The 19,521-nt window shown below is 35.6% G+C and overlaps 1 protein-coding gene across 2 annotated transcripts in view; it reads right to left on the reverse strand.

Annotated features, from left to right (window-relative positions):
- The window catches only part of LIN9 (lin-9 DREAM MuvB core complex component), a 50,725-nt gene that overhangs the window by 15,239 nt on the left and 15,965 nt on the right, over positions 1 to 19,521 (reverse strand). For both annotated transcript variants that reach the window (XM_074351693.1, XM_074351694.1), the window contains 2 exons: positions 18,734 to 18,859; positions 13,072 to 13,229 (listed from right to left, as the gene is read on the reverse strand). In XM_074351693.1, the coding sequence (XP_074207794.1) occupies positions 13,072 to 13,229; positions 18,734 to 18,859 (284 nt within the window). The remainder of the gene's footprint in view (positions 1 to 13,071; positions 13,230 to 18,733; positions 18,860 to 19,521) is intronic.

Here is a 19,521-nt window from a genome sequence, read left to right on the forward strand (position 1 = left end):
TGGAACCATAAAAGACCATGAATTGCTAAAGCAATCCTGAGGAAAAAGAACAAAGATAACCCTCCCAGACTTCAAACAAAACTACAGTAATCAAAACAGTGTGTTAACTGGCACAAAAACAGACATATGGATCAATGCAACAGAATTAAGAGGCCAGAAATAAATCCATGCACCTATGGTCAATTAATCTTCAACAAAGGAGGCAAGAATATACAACGGGGAAAAGACAGTCTCTTCAGCAAGAGGTACTGGGAAAGCTGGACCACCTTATATAAATCAATGAAGATAGAACATTCCCTCACACCATACACAAAAATAAACTCAAAATGGCTTAAAGACTTATATATAAAACATAACACCACAAAACTCCTAGAGGAGAGTATAGGCAAAACATTCTTTGACATAAATCGTAGCAATGTTTTCTTAGGCCAATCTCCCAAGGCAAAAGAAAGAAAAGCAAAAATAAATAAATGGGACCTAATCAAACTTATAATCTTTGAACAACAAAGGAAACCACCAACAGAATAAAAAGATAACCTACTGACTGGAAGAAAATATTTGCAAATGATGTGACTAACAAGGGCTTAATTTCCAAAATACACAAATAGTTTATACAGCTCAATATCAAACAAACAAACAATCAAAAAATGGGCAGAAGCTCTAAATAGACATTTCTCCAAAGAAGACACAGAGATGGCCAAGAGGCACATAAAGAAATGCTCAACATCGCTAATTATTAGAAAAATGCAGTATCAATTGTTATCAGTGAAATATCACCTCACATTGGTCAGCATGGCCATCATCAAAAAGTCTACAAATAATAAATGCTTGAGAGGGTGTAGAGAAAAGGGAACCCTCCTACACTGTTGGTGGGAATGTAAGCTGGTGCTGCCACTATGGAGAACAGTATAGAGGTTCCTCAAAAAACTAAAAGTAGAGTTACCATAGGATGCAGCAATCATATGCCTGGGCATATATCCAAAGAAAACTCTAATTCGAAATGATACACGCACCCCAATGTTCATAGCAGCACTATTTACAATAGCCAAGACATGGAAATGACCTAAATGTCCACTGACAGATGACTGGATAAAGAAGATACTGTGTATATATACACAATAGAATACTACTCAGCCATAAAAAAGAATAAAACAATGCCATTCGCAGCAACATGGATGGACCTGGAGATCGTCATTCTAAGTGAAGTAAGCCAGAAAGAGAAAAACTGCATATATTACTTATACGTGGAATCTAAAAAAAAGGACGCAAATGAAGTTATCTACAAAACAGAAACATACTCACAGACACAGAGAACACACTTACGGTTACCAGGGGTTAAAAGAGGTGGGAAGGGATAAATTGGGAATTCAAAATTCACACCTCTTGGGGAGTGATGGAAATGTTAGCTATCTTGACTGTGGTGGTGGTTTCATTGGTGTATACATCTATCAAAATTCATCAAATTGTACATCTGAAGTATGTATAGTTTACTGTACAGGTATCATAACAATAAAAGTGTTAAAAAACAATTAAAATAAAACATATGTAAGATTTTCTTCTGACACAAGTATTTAAACATGTAAAAAGTTCCCTCTAAATACTGCTTTAGCTGCACCTTACAAATATTTATATGTTGTATATTTATTATCTTTTAATTTAAAATATTTGCTATTTTCCCTTGAGATTTCTCTTTTTACTTATGAATTATTTAGGAGTATGATGTTTTATTCCCAAATACTTGGGTGTTTTCAGAGATCTTACTGTTTTAATTTCTAATTAAATTCTATTGTGCTCAGAGAAATTCTCTATATTCTTTTAAACTTCATTGACATTTATTAATAGGCCCACATATGATCTATCTTGACAAACAAAGCCTGAGCATGTGCAAAGAATATGTATTCTGCAGCTCTGGGGTGCAGTGTTCTAAAAATATCAATTAGATCATCATGATTAGTAGTGCTGTTCTAGTCTCTATATTTGTACTGATTTTTTTCCCCCTTTTCTCAATTACTGGTAGAGAGCTGTTAAAATCTAAAACTTTGTTGGTTTGTATATTTCTTCCTTTAGTTGTCTTAGTTTTTGCTTTAAGTATTCTGAACTTCTGTTATTAGGGGCCTACTAATAAATATATATTAGGATTGTTGTGTTTTTCTGATGAAGTGACTTTTTGATCATTATCAAGTATCTCCTCTCTCTGGTAATCTATTTTGTCTAAGGTTAACATAGACACTTCAACTTCCTATGGTTAATATTTGATTAGCTTATCTTTTTCATCCTTTTGCTTTTAGCCTATCTGTGATTTTATATTTTAAGTACAACTATTGAAGAGAGTTGACCCTTGAACAATGTTGGGGTTAGGAGAGTCAATCCCCCGGGCAGCTGAAATCCATGTATAACTTTTAACTCAAAAGTATAACCCAAACCTTAACTACTAATTGCCCACTGTTGACTTTAAGCCTTATTGATAATAAACAATTAACACATATTTTTATGTTACATGTACTACACGCTGTGTTCTTATAATAAAGTAAACTAGAGATAAAAATATTAAGAAAATTAAAAGAAGAAAATACATTTATAGTACTGTACTGTATTTACTGATACCATAAGTTTACTTCATCTGTTTACATGATGAATCGTGTCACAGTAGCTATATCAATATTGTCTTATATGATACAAAACACTTTACACGTTATACGTATTACTAAAACTAGACATCAAAAAAGAAAAGATACTGTGAAAAAGAAACTCATTTATTTACAGGTACAATGATTTATGCATTGATATAAACAAGCAGCAATATAATTGCTTTATGGTAGCCTACTGTAAGCAATACAATGACTTCACAGTAGTCTAGCATATATATTAATGAATGCATCATAAAAATTTTTATGGCATATAGTTTTATAACACAGATTAAAACACTTATATTTTTTAAAAGTGAGGTATAGTTGAATTACAATATTATATTAGTTTCAGGTATACAACATAGTGATTCAGAATTTTATAGCTTATACTCCACTTAAAGTTATTACAAAATATTGGTTATATTTGCTCTGCTGTACAATACATCCATGTAGCTTATTTATTTCATACCTAGTAGTTTGTACTTCTTAATCTCTTTGCCCTATCTTGCCCCTTCCCAACTCCCTCTCCAGTAGTAACTGCTAGTTTATTTTCTGTATCTGTGAGTCTGCTTCTGTTTTGTCATATTCATTGATTTTACTTTTAATATCCCACATATATGTGTAACATAAAGCATCTTTCTCTGTTCGACTTACTTCACAAAGCATAACACCTTCTAGTCCATCCATGTTGTTGCAAATGGCAAATTTTCCTTCGTTTTTATGTCTGAGCAGTATTCCATTGTACATATATGTACCACATCTTCTTTATACATCATCTGTTGCTGGACACTTAGGTCGCCCATATCTTAGCTATTGTGAATAGTGCTGCTAGAACATGGGGTGCATGTATCTTTTCAAATTAGAGTTTTCATCTTTTCCAGATATATACCCAGGAATGGAACTGAAGGATCATGTGGTAATCCTGTTAGATTTATCCCTAGGTATTTTATTCTTTTTGATGTGATTGTAAATGGGACTGTTTTATTAACTTCTCTTTCTGACAACTCAATGTTAGTATATAGAAATGCAACAGATTTCTGTCTAATAATTTTGTATCCTGCAACTTTAATAAATTCATTGAGGAGCTCTAGTATTTTTTTGGTGGTGTCTTCAGGATTTTCTATGTACAGTATCATGTCATCTTGTAGTGACAGTTTTGCTTCTTCCAATTTGGGTTGCTTTTATTCCTTTTTCTTGTGTGATTGCTGTGGCCAGGTCTTCCAACACTATGTTGAATAAAGGTGGTGAGAGCGGGCATCGGTGTTCATTCCTGATCTCAGAGAAAATTCTTTTAGCTTTTTACTGCTGAGTATGATGTTAGCTGTGGGCTTATCATACATGACCTTTATTATGTTGAGGTTTTTTCCCTCTATACCCACTTTGTGAAAAGCTTTTTATGAACGCTGAATTTTGTCAAAAGCTTTTTCTGATTCTATAGAGATGATCATATGATTTTTTAATTCTTCAATTTATTAATGTGGTGTATCATGTTGATTGATATGTGGATAATGAAAAATCTTTGCATTCTTGGAATAAACCCCTCTTGATCATGGTGTATGTATGATCCTTTTAATGTGTCATTGGATTCTGCTTGCTGATATGTTGTTGAGATTTTTGCATCTATGTTCATCAGTGATATTGGCATCAATAACAGTGATAGTGGCCTGTAATTTTCTCTTTTTGTGATACCTATGGTTTTGGTATCAGTGTGATGCTGCCCTCTTAGAATGAGTCTGGAAACATTCCTTTCTCTGCAATTTTCTGGAATCATTTGAGAAGCATAGGTGTTAACTCTTCTCTAAATGTTTGGTAGAATTCACCTATGAAGTCATTTGTTCCTGGACTTTTGTTTATTGGGAGTTTTTTAAAATTACTGATTCAATTTCATCAGTGGTAATTTGTCTGTTCATATTTTCTATTTCTTCCTGGTTCAGTCTTGGGAGATTGTACAATTCTAGAAATTTGGCTATTTTTTCTAGGCTGCCCATTTTATTGGCATATAGTTGTTCACGGTAATCTCTTATGATCTTTTCTATTTCTGTGGTGTTGGTTGTGACTTCTTTTTTCATTTCTGATTTTACTGATTTGGACCCTCTCTCTTTTTTTTCTGGATGAGTCTAGTAAAATTTTATCAATTTTTTAATCTTTTCAAGAAACTACCTCTTAGTTTCATAGATATTTCCTATTTTTTTTCCAGTCTTTATTTATTTCTGCTCTGCTCTTTATGATTTCTTTCCTTCTACTAACTTTGGGCTTTGTTTGTTCTTTTTCTAGTTCCTTTAGGTATAAGGTTAGGTTGTTTATTTGAGACTTTTCTTGTTTCCTGAGACTGGCTGGTATCACTGTAAACTTCTCTTTAAAACTGTTTTGCTACAACCTATATATTTTGGATTGTTATATTTTCATTTTCATTTGTCTCCGGGCATTTTTTGATATCTTCTTTGGTTTCTTCAGTGATCCACTGGTTGTCCCTGCTCCCTGGGGAGAACTCTACAATTGTTAATTATTCTCCCATTTGTGGGCTGCCCACCCTGGGGTATGGGTCTTAACTATAAAATGACTCCATCCCTCTCACCCATCTCACTGTGGTTCTTACTGGTAGATTCCAGTCTTTCTCCTCAATGGTTGTTCTGTAAATAGTTGTAATTTTGATGTGTCCATGAGGGGAAGTGAGCTCAGGGTCTTCCTTCAATACAAGACTTCAAAAAGTCTTGCACACAATGTTCTACATGATGAATACTTAGGTCATGATGATGATGATGATGATGATGAAACAAATATATCTCATATTTTCTTGCTATACAGTTACTACATTTCCACACAAAGACACTCACACATATATATAACAGATAAGTTTATTAACTGTATGGCATGATTATTATTTACTATTCATTAAGTGAAAGTGAATCATCATAAAGGTCCTCATTCTTGTCTTCACGTTGAGAAGGCTGAGAGGAAGGAGGAAGAGTAGAAGCTGGTCTTGCTGTCTTTGGGGGGCAGAGGTGGAGTACGTAGAAGGGGAGGTAACAGGCAGGAACGCTTGCTGTGAATTTATGGAAATACATCATAATTTCTATTTGACTTTTTTGCTTTTTCATATCTCTAAAAATGTTTCTATATGGTATCAGTGCTTCCATTACTTGCTTTAGTTTCAGTGCCTCTATCACAGAAGAGTCCATGCTATTAAAAAAGGCAAAAGCAGTCTTGAATAATTGGAAGTCTTCTTCCTGATTGTCTAATGTCAATTTGTTTTCTGGCACTGCTTCTTCTACATCTTCTTCCTCGTTGTCTGGCACTGATTTGGAAGCACTCATCTCCATCAAGTTGTGTTGTTAAATCCTCTGGTATGCTGTCTATTAGTTCTTGAAAATATCCGTATCTTGAAACCCTACACCCTCAACCTTCCCCCTGCACAAATCTACAATCTCCTTCATGATTTCCTTGATTGGCTCCGTCAGGCTTTTTCTGTAACAATGATATCTTCAATAGAGTAATCCAGATTTTCATGATGTTCTCGCTACTGGGGTTCTGTTCTATAGCATTAACAATCTTTCCCCTAGAGTACTGTGTGTAATGAGCCTAAAGGTCCTTATGATCCCTTGATGGCTAAATTATAGATGTTGTGTCTGGGGGTAAGCAGACTACTTTGACACCTTCCGAGTTGAACTCATGGGGTTCTGGGTATCCAGGGGTACTGTCCAATGTGAAAAAAAACTTTAAATGGCAGTCTGTTACTGGCAAGGTACTTCCTGATTCAGGGACAAAGTATCAATGAAATCAATCCATAAAAAGGGGTTCTGTTGTCCAGGCCTTCTTGTTGTACAACCAAAAGACTGGCAGCTGGTGTTTATTTTTCCCTTTCAAGGCTCTGGCAGTTTTATATGTAAGGGCAGTCTTGATCATAAACCCGACTGCATATGCAGAAACAGCAGAGTTAGCCTATCCCTTTCTGCTTTAAATCCTAGTGCTTGATTCTCTTCCTTACTAATAAATGTGCTTTGTGGCATTTTTTTCCCTGAATAGGGCACTTTGGTCTGCATTAAAAACCTGTTCAGGCAGGTATCTTTTCTCCTCAATGATTTTCTTAATGGCATCTGGGAACCTGTCTGCTGTCTCTTAGTTGACAGAAGCTGCTTCTCCTGTTATCTTGACATTTTTTAAGCCAAATCTCTTTTTTAAATTATCAAACCATCCTTTGCTGGCATTAAATTCTTCAGCTTTAGATCCTTCATTCCCTTTTGCTTTGAGTTGTCATATAATGACTTCACTTTTTCTCAAATCATATCAGAGTCCATAGGTGTGCCTTTCTTATAGCAATCCTACACCCACATAAAAGCTGTACTTTCATTAGAGATAAAAAGGTATTTTTTTAAAAATGCAAGGTATTTGTGCCTGCTGGCATAGCTGCAGCAATGGCTTCATAAATTACCTTTTTTCTTTTTTCTACAATGGTCCTTATACTTGATTCATTTATCTTGAAATGGTGGGCAATCACAGCTGAAGACCTCAATACATATGTACATACAGTACGTATCAAGCAATTCAACTTTTTCTTATAATATCATGGCTTTTCTCTGCTTCTTGGGAGCAACTCCAGCATCACTGTGGTACTTCTTATGGGCTTCATTGTGTTATTTAAGGTTTATGGTATTGCATTACATACAATGAAAAATACTTCAGAACTGTAAGAGATCACTTTTTACTGTAACATGCAATTTATTGGAGATGAACTGATCACAAAGTGATGATTAGGGTCATACAGCATTTTAAGCAGATATTTGCAACAGTTGAGGTCACTGCAATAACAGGAGGTTGCTATGAAGTTTTTACAGTAATACATTATGTACTACAGTTAATTTTATGTAGTTATTATTTAATACTGTATCTCTATGTTCTTTTACATTTCTCTCAACAGCAAATGTATAGTCTGTGTTTGTGGGGGTAAGTTTTGATAAATTTTACTACCGTATCTTATTAGCAGTAAATGATAAAACAGACTGTCTACATATATCTTATATATTCATGATGTATCTTTTTCCTTAATTTTTCCAATATTTCAAGACTAAAAGACTCATCTGCAAATTTTAAGTTGTCACACATCTCCAAAAAAATTTCCAATATGTTTATTGAAAAAAATTCATGTATAAGTGGACCTACATTATTCAAACCCATCAAACCCATGTTGTTCAATGGTCAACTGCAGTTGAGTCTTATTTTTTGAAGTAAATCCAGTCTGATAATCTTTACTTTTTAAGGACAGTGTTTAGTTCATGGACATTTAATATCATTTTAAGATAATTAAATGTAAGTCTACTATCGTGCTACTTATTTTCTACTCCTCTGTCCTTTCTTTCCTGACATCTTTTCACTTAATTGAGTATTTGTTAGTATGTCAAATTTAATTTCTCTAGTGGCTTTCTAGGTATACATCTTAGTATTTTAAAAAAGTTATTCCTTAAATGGATAGCTACATGTAAAAGAAGAAACGAGACCACTACCTCACACACATCATATACAAAAATCAACTCGAAACAGATTAAATACTTGAATGTAAGACCTAAAACAATAAAACTCCTAGAAGAAAACATATGCAGTATGCTCTCTGACATTGGTTTAACAATATCTTTCTGGATATGTCTCCTCAGGCAAGGGAAACAAAAGCAAAATTGAACAAATGGAATTACATCAAACAAAAAAGTTTCTGCACAGCAAAGGAAACCAACAAAACAAAAAGACGACATACCAAATGAGAGAAAATATTTGCAAATCATATATCCAATGAAGGACTATATCCAAAATATATAAAGAATCCATACTCAACAACAAAAGACAAACAACCCAATTAAAAAATGAGCAAAGGAGCTGAACAGACATTCCTCCAAAGAAGACATACAGATGGTCAACAGGCACATGAAACCATTTCTGGTGCTGCTACTTTCTGTACTCAAGGTTCCATCTGCTATCATTTCCCTTTAATCTGAAAACTGCATTTGACATAATATCTAGTGTTTATTTTTTTCCCCATGAGAAGTCAGTTGCCATTTATATCACTGTTCTGCATATAATGTTATTTCTCTATGACTTTTTTTCAAGATTTGTTCTGTATTTTTTCTGTATTGTGTCTAATTATGGGTTTTGTATACCTGTAGGTTATATGGCTTGCGGTTTAGAGTATTGCGGATCTGTACTTTTTTTGTAATCAGATTTGGGGAGGGTGGCCAAGATGGTGGAGGAGGAAGACTTTGAGCTCACCTCTTCCCACAGGCACACTAAAATTACAACTATTTACAGAGTGATTATTATGAGAAAGACCAGAAGACTAGCAGAAAAGATCTTCTACAACCAAAGATATAAAGAAGGAACCACAACCAGACAAGTAGGAGGGGCAGGGACGCAGTATAGTCAAGAACTACACTTCTACATGGGTGACACACAAAGGAGAGGATAATTACAACTGCAGAGGGTCTCCCCAAGGAGCAAGGGATCCAAGCCCCACGTGGGTGTCTTCCAATCCGGAAGTCCTGCACTGGAAGACAAACCCTCAGAACGTTTGTCTTTGAAGGCCAGCGGGGCTTACATCTGGGACAGCCAGAAGGCTGTGGGAAATAGAGACTCCATTCTTAAGACTGCACACTAAATCTCACAAGCTTTGGGACCTAGAGCAGAAGCAATAATTCAAAAGAAGCCTGGGTTAGACCCACCTGATGATCTTGCAGAGCCTCCCTCACAAGCAGGAGGTAACTGGAGCTCACCGGGGGGATAAAGACACTGGTGGCAGCCATTTCTGGGCGCTTGTTCAACCATGAGGACTCTGGTGCTGGCAAGAGCCATTTTTCAATCTTCCCTCTAGCTTATTAAGGCTGGGACCCAGCCCCGCCCAGCAGGCTGTCTGCACCAGTACTGGGACGCCTCAGGCCAAGCAGCTAGCTGGGCAGGAACACAGCCCCACCCACCCCACCCACCAGCTGGCCAGCCATCCAGGAGTCCCTGATCCCACAGCAGCTTTAGGCCCTGGCCCTGTCCACCAGAGGGCCCAGGTCCGGCCACTGACACCAAGGCGTTGCAACAGTCCCAAGACCCCCTAGGGCCCCGCACCAGAGACCCTGGGACCTGGCTTTGCTCCGGAGTGGGCCAGCAGTGGCCAAGGGACCAGCCTCACCCACTACTTGGCAGGCACCAGCCCCCAGACTCCCTGTTTTCTGGCACCACCCACCAAAGACTAACTCTGGGACTTTCAGGGCCCTGCAGCCAGAGACCCTAGGAGTGGCTCTGCCATCAGTGAGCTAGCATTAGCCCCAGGACCCAGGCCTCACCTACCAGTGGGTGGGTACCAGCCTGGGGACTCCCTAGGCCTTGGCCCTGCCCCTCAGCAGGCCGACACCAGCTCCAGTACCTCAGGCCCTGCAATGAGAGAACCCCGGACCTGCCAGTGGGCAGGCACCAGCCCTGGGATTCCCGCACCCTCACCCATCCAACTATGGGTAGACACCAGCTCCAGGACCACCAGTCCCACAGCCCACTGTGTCAGAACCAGCCCACAAACCAGCAGGCATGGATCAGCCCCAGTACCCACTGAGCCCTGGCTCTGCCCACTGGCAGGCTAATACCAGCTTTGGGACACCTTGGGCCCTCAGCCAGCCACTGCAGGAACTCCTTCAGTCCACCAGTGGTGGGACATTAGCCCAGGGAACACCAGGGACTTTGACCCACAAACCAGCAAGCTGGCAGCAGCCACTAGATACCCTGGCCCCCTCAGCCAATAGCCCAGGATCCAGCCTCACTCACCAGCCGAGATACACCAGAACCCCACAGACAGCTGTGTCAGGAACTGTCCCAGCCACCAGCACCAGATCTGGGATCCTGGCCTATAACCACCCACACCAAAACCCAGCTCCGCCCACCAGAGGGTCAGCACTAGCCCCAGGACTCCCCACCCGCTTTCGCAACCAGCCACCTTGTGACCCAGCCCCATCAACCAGCAGCCCTCCACAAGGCAGAGTCGAGCAACCAACCAGAAGGGGGCCAGCCACACCTACCAGAAGGCCTCCAAGTAGTCAGCCCACCACAACAGAAAGACCCAGGCAGCCCATGCAGGGGGCATCCAGAGCGTATAGCTCTGGTGACCAGAGAGGAGTGCGCTGCTGGGATGCACAGGACCTCTCCTACAAAAGGCCACTTCTCCAAGGTTGGGAAATGTAACTGATGTAAGTGCAATCATTATGACATATACCTTACAGTGCTGTATGTCAATTATATTTCAACAAAACTGGAAGAAGAAAAATTAAATCTTTTGTCTATCTATGTGCCATTATGCCTCTCTTCTCCTTTTAGGGACACTAATTACATATATACTATATTGCTTAATATTCTCCTACAGGTCTCTGGGGCTCCTGTAATGCTTTTTCCATTTTTTCCCTCCTATTTTCACAATGGATCATTTATACTGATCTAGTCTGAAGTTCAATGACCCTTGTTTTTGCTGTTTCCAATATGCTTTTAAACTCGTACAGAATTTTTCTTTTCAGATACTATACTTTTCAATTTTAAATTTGTTTTATCTAAATAATTTCCACTTACCTATTGAGATAGCCCCATTAATTTATGACCATATTTACATTTAAGTTATTTTTTTATTTATTTCTTTTTATTATTTTAAAATTGAAGCATAGTCAGTTTATAGTTTGTGTCAATTTCTGGTGTACATACATTTGAGTTCTTGAACATGTTTTATAACAGTTATTTTGAAACTAATTCCAATGTCTGAGTTATCCTAGCATCTACTTCTACTGATTGCTTTTTGTCTTGACTACAAATCTTGTTTTCCTATTTCTTCATAGGTCTAGCAATTTTTTTACTGTATGTTGGACAGTGTGTTGGACATTTTCTGGTCAACAAAAAATTACAAGCAATTCTTTTTGGCCCTGTCATACTTGCTCTTAAATTTTGTTAGAGTTAGTCTGTTTCAGTTATGAAATTAATTTAGAGCATCTTCATTTCTTAATGAGGCCTTCTGAATTTTATATAATTTTCATATGTCACAAAGTCATATCTTTTGGGTTTTCCCCCCATCTATTTAAAAATGTAAAAATCATTCTTATCTTATAGACCATATATAAATAGATGGCAAACCACATTTGGCCCACAGGCCACAGATCACTGACACCTCTTCTAGACCAAACGGAAATTTTAAAAAGTTCTAGTAGTTGATTCCTACAAAGCTTCTCTCATATGTTGATACATCCAGACCCATTCCTTTTCTCCACTGTAACAAGAGTAGCTACTTACAGACCCTCTGTAAAATTTTCAGCCTTATCAAATAATACTGCCAGTCCTTAAAATTCTGTGGCAATTAACTTTTAAGGATTTCCTAATTGGGTCTATGTGTCATTCTACTCATACCAGCATTTCTCTGATTAGTAGCTACGTTGTAGACTTTGTGTCTGTACTTATTTATACGGAATTTTTAGAACTAATATATTTTTTTCAGGAATGCCATCTCTCCCTTACTCTATCTCCATACCCATTCCTAGACTAATTTTGTTAAGAGAGAGACCACATCATCTATAACTTCTGTACATGGTAAGTTATTACTAAATCCATTCTTCTCTTTTCTATCTGCATTTCATATGCATGATACAGTCTCCTCCCTGTTATCCACCCTTCCTCTTCATTACCCATTTTTACAATATGATGGAAACATGTACCACTTTTATAGCCAGAGAAAAAATTATATAAATATGTAATTCAAGGTTCCCTTTCTTTCAAAAAATATTCCCTGATTAATGCAACCATTTTCAAACCCTTTCAGTACTATTACTACCCTACCTACCCACATAACACCTTGTTATTTCTTATATTACATAAATTATAATTTTAATTCACCAAATTATTAAGGATTAACTTAAACTTGAGGTTTTGGTGGTACTTTCCCTCAATACTGAAACTGAGGTGAACATATAGAGTCACCATCTACAAATTGACAGTTTAATTAAATTTTGTAAAAGTGTAAATTCTGTCTACTGAATAATTTTGTTTTATTCAGTCATTAGAAATGGACTATTTCTAAACTCAAAGATCATGAGAACAATGGTGTTTGTGAACTAACCAGGTAAGACTGGTTAGAAAGGAAAAACAATGATGTGGAAGCAAAAACAGAATTCAAAATTTTAAAAATTTAAATAATACACTTATTCCAGTGAATTTTAAGTTTCATCTTTAGGGTAGTTTGCTTTACTTTATGTTGTGGTAGACATTGCTTTGAACAGGTACACTTTCATCCAATTATATTAAAAAACCAACTTCACAGATGAAGGTACAGTAAACTCTATAGTATACTGCTACAGAACTAAGGTTAAGTTTTCTAAATTTAAAAGCCAGTGTCTAATAAAGGCAATCTTGGAGAAAAATTACAAGTCAAAATAGTATTAAGCTTATCTTCACTTACCTGTGACTTTGGTTCCAATAACCAGAGGCAAAGGAATTTCATCTGGGAGATCCTTGAATTGTGAAACATCTGCAACCTTCCTTTGTTGTAAGAGCCTTATTTTCTGCCGTTTCTGTTTTAATGCTGATCTCTCTTCCTCAAAAAATGCAGAAGAACATCTAGAATAAATTATAAAAATCATATAAACTGATAACTGTCCTATATGAAAATTTCAAATCAGACCATCCATCTCACTACCCACTTTATTCCTCTCATTCTTTCGAGGACTGTATTTAAAAATGGGTTCTCAGAAATAATCATTTTTTTCTTTAAAGTAAATTACCTTTATATCTTTTTAAAAACAGGACCTCGCAAGACTGAAAGATACACAAGTCTAGATTATTCCTTCCTACAAAGCACGAGGATTTGTTCACCATCCTTTGCAAAACTGCATTTGGATCCCAGGTCTCCTCTTAAGAACAAAGTTCAATTTCAATATTCTATTTAGAAGAACATGATATTTTCCCAGGGACTCAGTGAGCATATCAACATAGGAATTAAAGATAAGACTTGCCACTGTGTAAACTTTTAATCATTACTTCCTGCCTTGAAGTATGATTACTGAATCTACTCTTATTTTTAGGCTTATCTTACTTCTATTTTCAAATTCTAGGATAAATTAAAGGTATTTAAATACAGCTTTCATGCCACAAAATATACATTGTACCACTATGATACGATATAAAAATATCACTACAGTCCAGATAATGAACATATGAATGCATCAATCAGCTCCCCAAAGTTTCCTTGTGCCACTTGATTATTCTTCCTTTGCTTCCTCCCACTTCTATATCCCCATTTCTCAAGCAATCACTAAGTTGCTTTCTGTCATTATAGTTTCTATCTTCTAAACTTTTATATAAATAGAATCATCTAGTATATACTCTTCTGTCAGGCTTCTTTCAATCAGCATAATTATGCTAAGATTCATCCATGTTGTTGTATGTATCAATGGTTCATTTCTTTTTACTAAGACACACCCTATTCTATGGCTGTATCACCATTTGTTTACCCATTCACCTGCTGGTGGACTTAGGGGTTATTTCCAGGTTTTGGCTATTACAACAAAGTTGATACGAACACTTGTGTGTGAGATTTTGTATAAACATATGCTTTCATTTCTCTTGACTGAAGTAGTGAAATGGCTGGATCATATTGTCAATGTTTGTTTAACGTTTTAAGAAAAAAAGGAAGATATACAGATGGCAAATAAGCATATGAAAAGATGCTCCACATCATATGTCATCAGGGAAATGCAAATAAAACAATGAGACACCACTACACATTTATTAGAATAGCCAAAATCTGGAACACAGAAAACTTCAAATGCTGGTGAGGATGTGGAAAAACAGGAACCCATTCATTTCTAGTAGGAATGGAAAATGGTGCAGTCGTTGGTGATTTCCTGCAAAAGTAAATATTCTCTTATCATAAAATCCAACAATCATGCTCCTTGATATTTACCCAAATGAGTTGAAAACTTATGTCCACACAAAAATCTGTTCATGGATGTTTACAGCAGCCTTATTCATAATTGCTAAAACTTGGAATCAATTGAGTTCTCCCTCAGCAGGTAAATAAATAAACTTGTACATCCAGAGAATGGAGTATTATTCAGCACTAAGAAGTATGAGCTATCAAACCATGAGAAGACATGGAGGAAACTAAAATTCATATTACCAAGTGAAAGAAGCCAATCTGAAAAGGCTACATTCTATATGAGTCCAATATATGGCATTCTGGAAAATGCAAAGCTATGAAAACAATAAAAAGATCAGTGGTTGTCAGCAGTTCGTGGGGATGGGGAGGGATGAACTGGTAGAGCACAGAATATTTTTAGGGCAGTGAAAATACTCTGTAAAGTATTATAATGGTGGATATACGCCATTATACATTTGCCAAAACCCATAGAATGTACAACACCAAGAGTGAACTCTAATGTAAACTATGGACTTTGGGTGATTATGATGTGTTGATGCAGGTTCATCAATTGTCACAAATGTACCACTCTGGTAGAGGACACTGATAATGGGGGAGGCTATGTATGTGTGGGGGCAGGGGTATATGAGAAAGCTCTCTATCTTCCTCTTAATTTTGCTATAAACTTAAAACTGCTCTAAAAATTTAAGCCAGAAGTAAAGAGAGAAAGAGAGAAAGAGAGAGAGAGAGAGACAGAAAGAGAGAGAGAGAGAAGAGAAGAGAAGAGAAGAGAAGAGAAGAGAAGAGAAGAGAAGAGAAGGGAAGGGAAGGGAAGGGAAGAAAAACTGCCAAATTGTTTTTTCAAAGTGGTTGTACCATTTTATACTCCCACCAGTGGTGTATGAGAGTTCAAGTTTCCCCACAGCCTTACCAACACTTGGTATACCTAGTCTTATAAATTTTCAACACTGTAGTTTTAATTTGCATTTTCCTAGTGACTAATTATGTTGAATGTCCTCTCAAGTGTTTATTTAATATCCTATATATTTGGTGAATCACCTATTCAAATCTTTTGCCAATTTGTTAAATGGGATGTTTGATTCTTAATACTGAATTTTCAGAGTTCTTCATAGATTCTGGATATACTATACACTTTCAGCAATGAAATTTTATTTAAATAGTATTTTTGCATAGTTAGTACATTTATAGGCTTCAAATTTAAAAGATTCTAAAGGCACTGAAAACTCTTAAATACCTGTTCCTATTTTGTCTTCCAGAGGATCATTATTGTAAGTTTTGTACATGTCCTTCACTGATACTTTAGGCATATACGAGCAAAAAATGCCTATGTTCCCTTCCTATTTTTCTCAAATAGCTACAATATGTTATGTTGTATATTTTGCTTCTTAAAGTATCCTAGCAATCACTTCCATATCCCTACATAAGAAACTTCCTCTGATTTTAAGTTATGATTTCACAGTATTCAAATATATTGGGGTACCACACTTTAATTAAACATTCCCCTATTTATGGACATTTAGGTTTTGCCAATCTTTTGTTACTACAAATAATACTGCAAAAAAATAACTTTGTACATGTCATTTTACCCATGCACAAGTATTTCTGTGATCTAAATTCACAGAAGTACTAGATTAAAGCATATGGAAATTTGTAAATTTGATAGATATTACCAAATTGCCCTCCACAGAGGTTATACAAATTTAATCTCACCAAGAAGAGTGACTTTTTCACCACACCACTGCCAACCCAACGTATTAAAACCTTATGAGCTATGTCAATCTGATAGTTAAAAAATAATACTTCAGCATACTTTGATTTTATTTTCTCATTATGAGTAAGATTAAACTCTTTTCATCTGTTTGAAAGAGCCATTTCTTTTTGCTTTCCTACAAACTGTCTGTATAAACAGACATTTTTATTATGGGTTATTTGACTTCTTTTATTTTTTACTGATCCATAGTTCTTCACATATTAGGAAATTAATCCATTGTCTGTGATAAGAGTTACAAATATTTTTGTTGTTGTCTTTTGACTTTGTTTATGGGTTTTTGGGGGGAGGGCAGACAATGCAAAATGTTATTATTTTTATGAAGTCAAATTTACTAATATCTTCTTTTATAGTTCCTAGCTTTGGGACCTGTTAGAAAGACCTTCTCCAATTCAAGATCAAAGAAAACTCTCCTATAGGTCCCCTTAGTAGTTTTACTGATTCATTTTAAAACATTTGAATCTCTAATACTTTTCAAATCTTTCCTGGTATAAGGTATGAGGTATGAAACCAACCTGTTTTTTCTTTGATTGCTTCAGAGTGGTCTCAATAGCCATTAAATAGTTTAACCCAATTCTCCCCTATATGCCTGAGGTGCCACCACTGTTACCATGTATTAAATTCCTGTAGACATCTTTGATTCTATCTGTACTTTCTCTCCTTTTTAATTCATCTCTCTAATCATGTACCACTACACTACCATTTTGATTATGATCATATTATAATCTATTTTAATATCTGATAATGGCAGTCTTCCTTATTACTTCTTCAGAATCTTCCCAGATCTTTCTGCTTGATTTCTCCTTACATGTGAATTTTAGAATTAGTTCATCCAGTTGGGAAAAAAAAGGCCTACTGATATTTTTATTGGGACTGATTTTAATTTACAGGTTAACTTAGTATGCTGTGTATTCTTATCCAAGATCACGTATATATTCCCAGTTCCTCATTTGTATCCTGCACATTTCTTGTTAAGCTCTTTCTTGGTATTTTATTTTACATTTTTTAAGGATATTTCAAAAAGTATACTGTATCAATAATTTGTAGTGTCCCTTGACTTCCTCAGAAAAAAGAAAAACTACAAACTTTTGTTGAAAATAAAGACTTCATTTCAACTGTTAATCTACCTTGATGAAGTAAAGACTAGAAGATTAAACAATGTTATGGTAAGATAACACAGAATAAATTACCAAGAAAAATATTATAACAGCACTCAAACAAACTGCAGAATTATAACCAAATAATAAAATAAATAGTGACTAATACCTCATTCTGATGGACAATAATTAGAAACAGTGTAGTTCAATTTACTCAAACATGTAAAGTCACAGCAAAAACCCTCAAATGGCCTAATTACCAAAGACCATAAATTACTGGTATGAAATACACTAATATATCACATTTTAATTTGTTCTTATAAATAATGGAAATATTTTAAAAAATCATCTTTCAATATAAGGGATAAAATATAATAAAGTATTAGTTCAATTAAAAGTTCTCCATGAATTTCATTATTGTCTATAGAAATAATTAAAACTAAATTCCATTTCTACTTGTCCAAATCACTTTATATTTACAAGCCTTCCCTGAATTCCCCCATCACTTAAAATGAAAAAGACTTACATATGCTTTTACTAGGCAGACTGAAGTAAAATGAGAACTTACGATCTAACATATTGTAAAATTTCACTCAAAAGTAATACGAGGTTTTCTGACGTGTTAGGAAAACAAAATAACACTAGAAAAGGAAAAGTAGTTTCACATGAAAAGCAATTCTCAGAAAGTAACATATTGGATATATTCATTTGACTTCTGTTTTTATGTAAAGTAAAACATGCATTTGTGGAAAGGCTCTTGAGGTGATAAAAAGTTGTACAAAAGAGAATAACAACGTATGCATAACCTATAGCTTCATTAAATGTTTTTTAGTGCATTCTTAAAATTTTTTGGGGGAACATAGTGGGGCATAGATAATGTGACAAAATTACATTAAAAAATCTATGATCTGAACAAAAATGAAACTGTGCATTTAATTTGTAAGATGCATAAGTACAAAAAGCATCTATATTAACATTGGTCAACAGGATATATTTAACACATAATTAATTATTTTTTTTAATTGACGCTCAGTCAGTTACAATGTTGTCAATCTCTGGTGTACAGCACAATGTTCCAGTCATGCATATATGTACATATATTCGTTTTCATATTTTTTCCATTAAAGGTTATGATAAGATATTGAACACAGTTCCCTGTGCTATACAGAAGAAACTTTTTAAAATCTATTTTTATATATAGTGTATTCTTAAAAGTTATGTTTGGTACCAATCCTTTTGAAGATGAAAAAAAGCAATGTGGTAATGATACTACCAATTAATTTATTGATTTTATTTTAAACAAAAACATTATTTTTACCTCCGTGGTTTCCCCATAAGCCGCCTGATTTTTCCCCATTCTACTCTTGTTAACTTTCTTGTTTTCAAATTAGGAAAAGATTCCTTTAGACATACACAGAAGTCATTGTCACCTTCAAAAAGTGGTCTGTAAAACAGAAATGATATTTTAATAGTTAACATACAATGTGTTACTTAAAAGACATAAAATTCAAAATATGCATTCCAATTTTCAAAACATCAATCACAAGCCACCAAACTTTTACTTCTACCCAAAACATATATAAAACAGGCACAAATTCCAAGTGCTAAAATTAAACTAAATCCTTTGCATTTATGAAATAAATAATGTGTAAGAAATATCGTCTGTGCTTGAGGTTTCAGGAGACATTGATTTTTGCTAAGTCTCCTACAGGGGTCTATCCTTTGAGACGCTATCCTAGCACTATCATTATATCTGGTGAGGATAAACAATGTTAGCTACAAATGATCTTTGTCCCAAAGGGAATACCATCACCAAGGAGTTCTCTTTCAGATTAAATCAATTTCAGAAAACTGGGGGACTTAAGAGGGTTAGATTAATTCTTGGGAAATCTAGAACTCAGTCATATTAGGACACCCTGAGAACTCTCTTAAACCTATGAAAAAATTTTTGGACAAAAATAAAACAATTTTATCAGCGTTTGAGAAACCAGGAACCAGTCTTAGCAATGATACATGAATCTCTTGAGCTTAAATATGCATGTTTATGAGATTCACAAGCCTCAGGGTAGGCACCTGGTGAAAGCAGAGAAAGGAAAAAAAGGTAAG

This window comes from Camelus bactrianus, chromosome 23 (genome assembly GCF_048773025.1).
Source record: "Camelus bactrianus isolate YW-2024 breed Bactrian camel chromosome 23, ASM4877302v1, whole genome shotgun sequence".
In the NCBI taxonomy this organism is placed as follows: Eukaryota; Metazoa; Chordata; class Mammalia; order Artiodactyla; family Camelidae; genus Camelus; species Camelus bactrianus.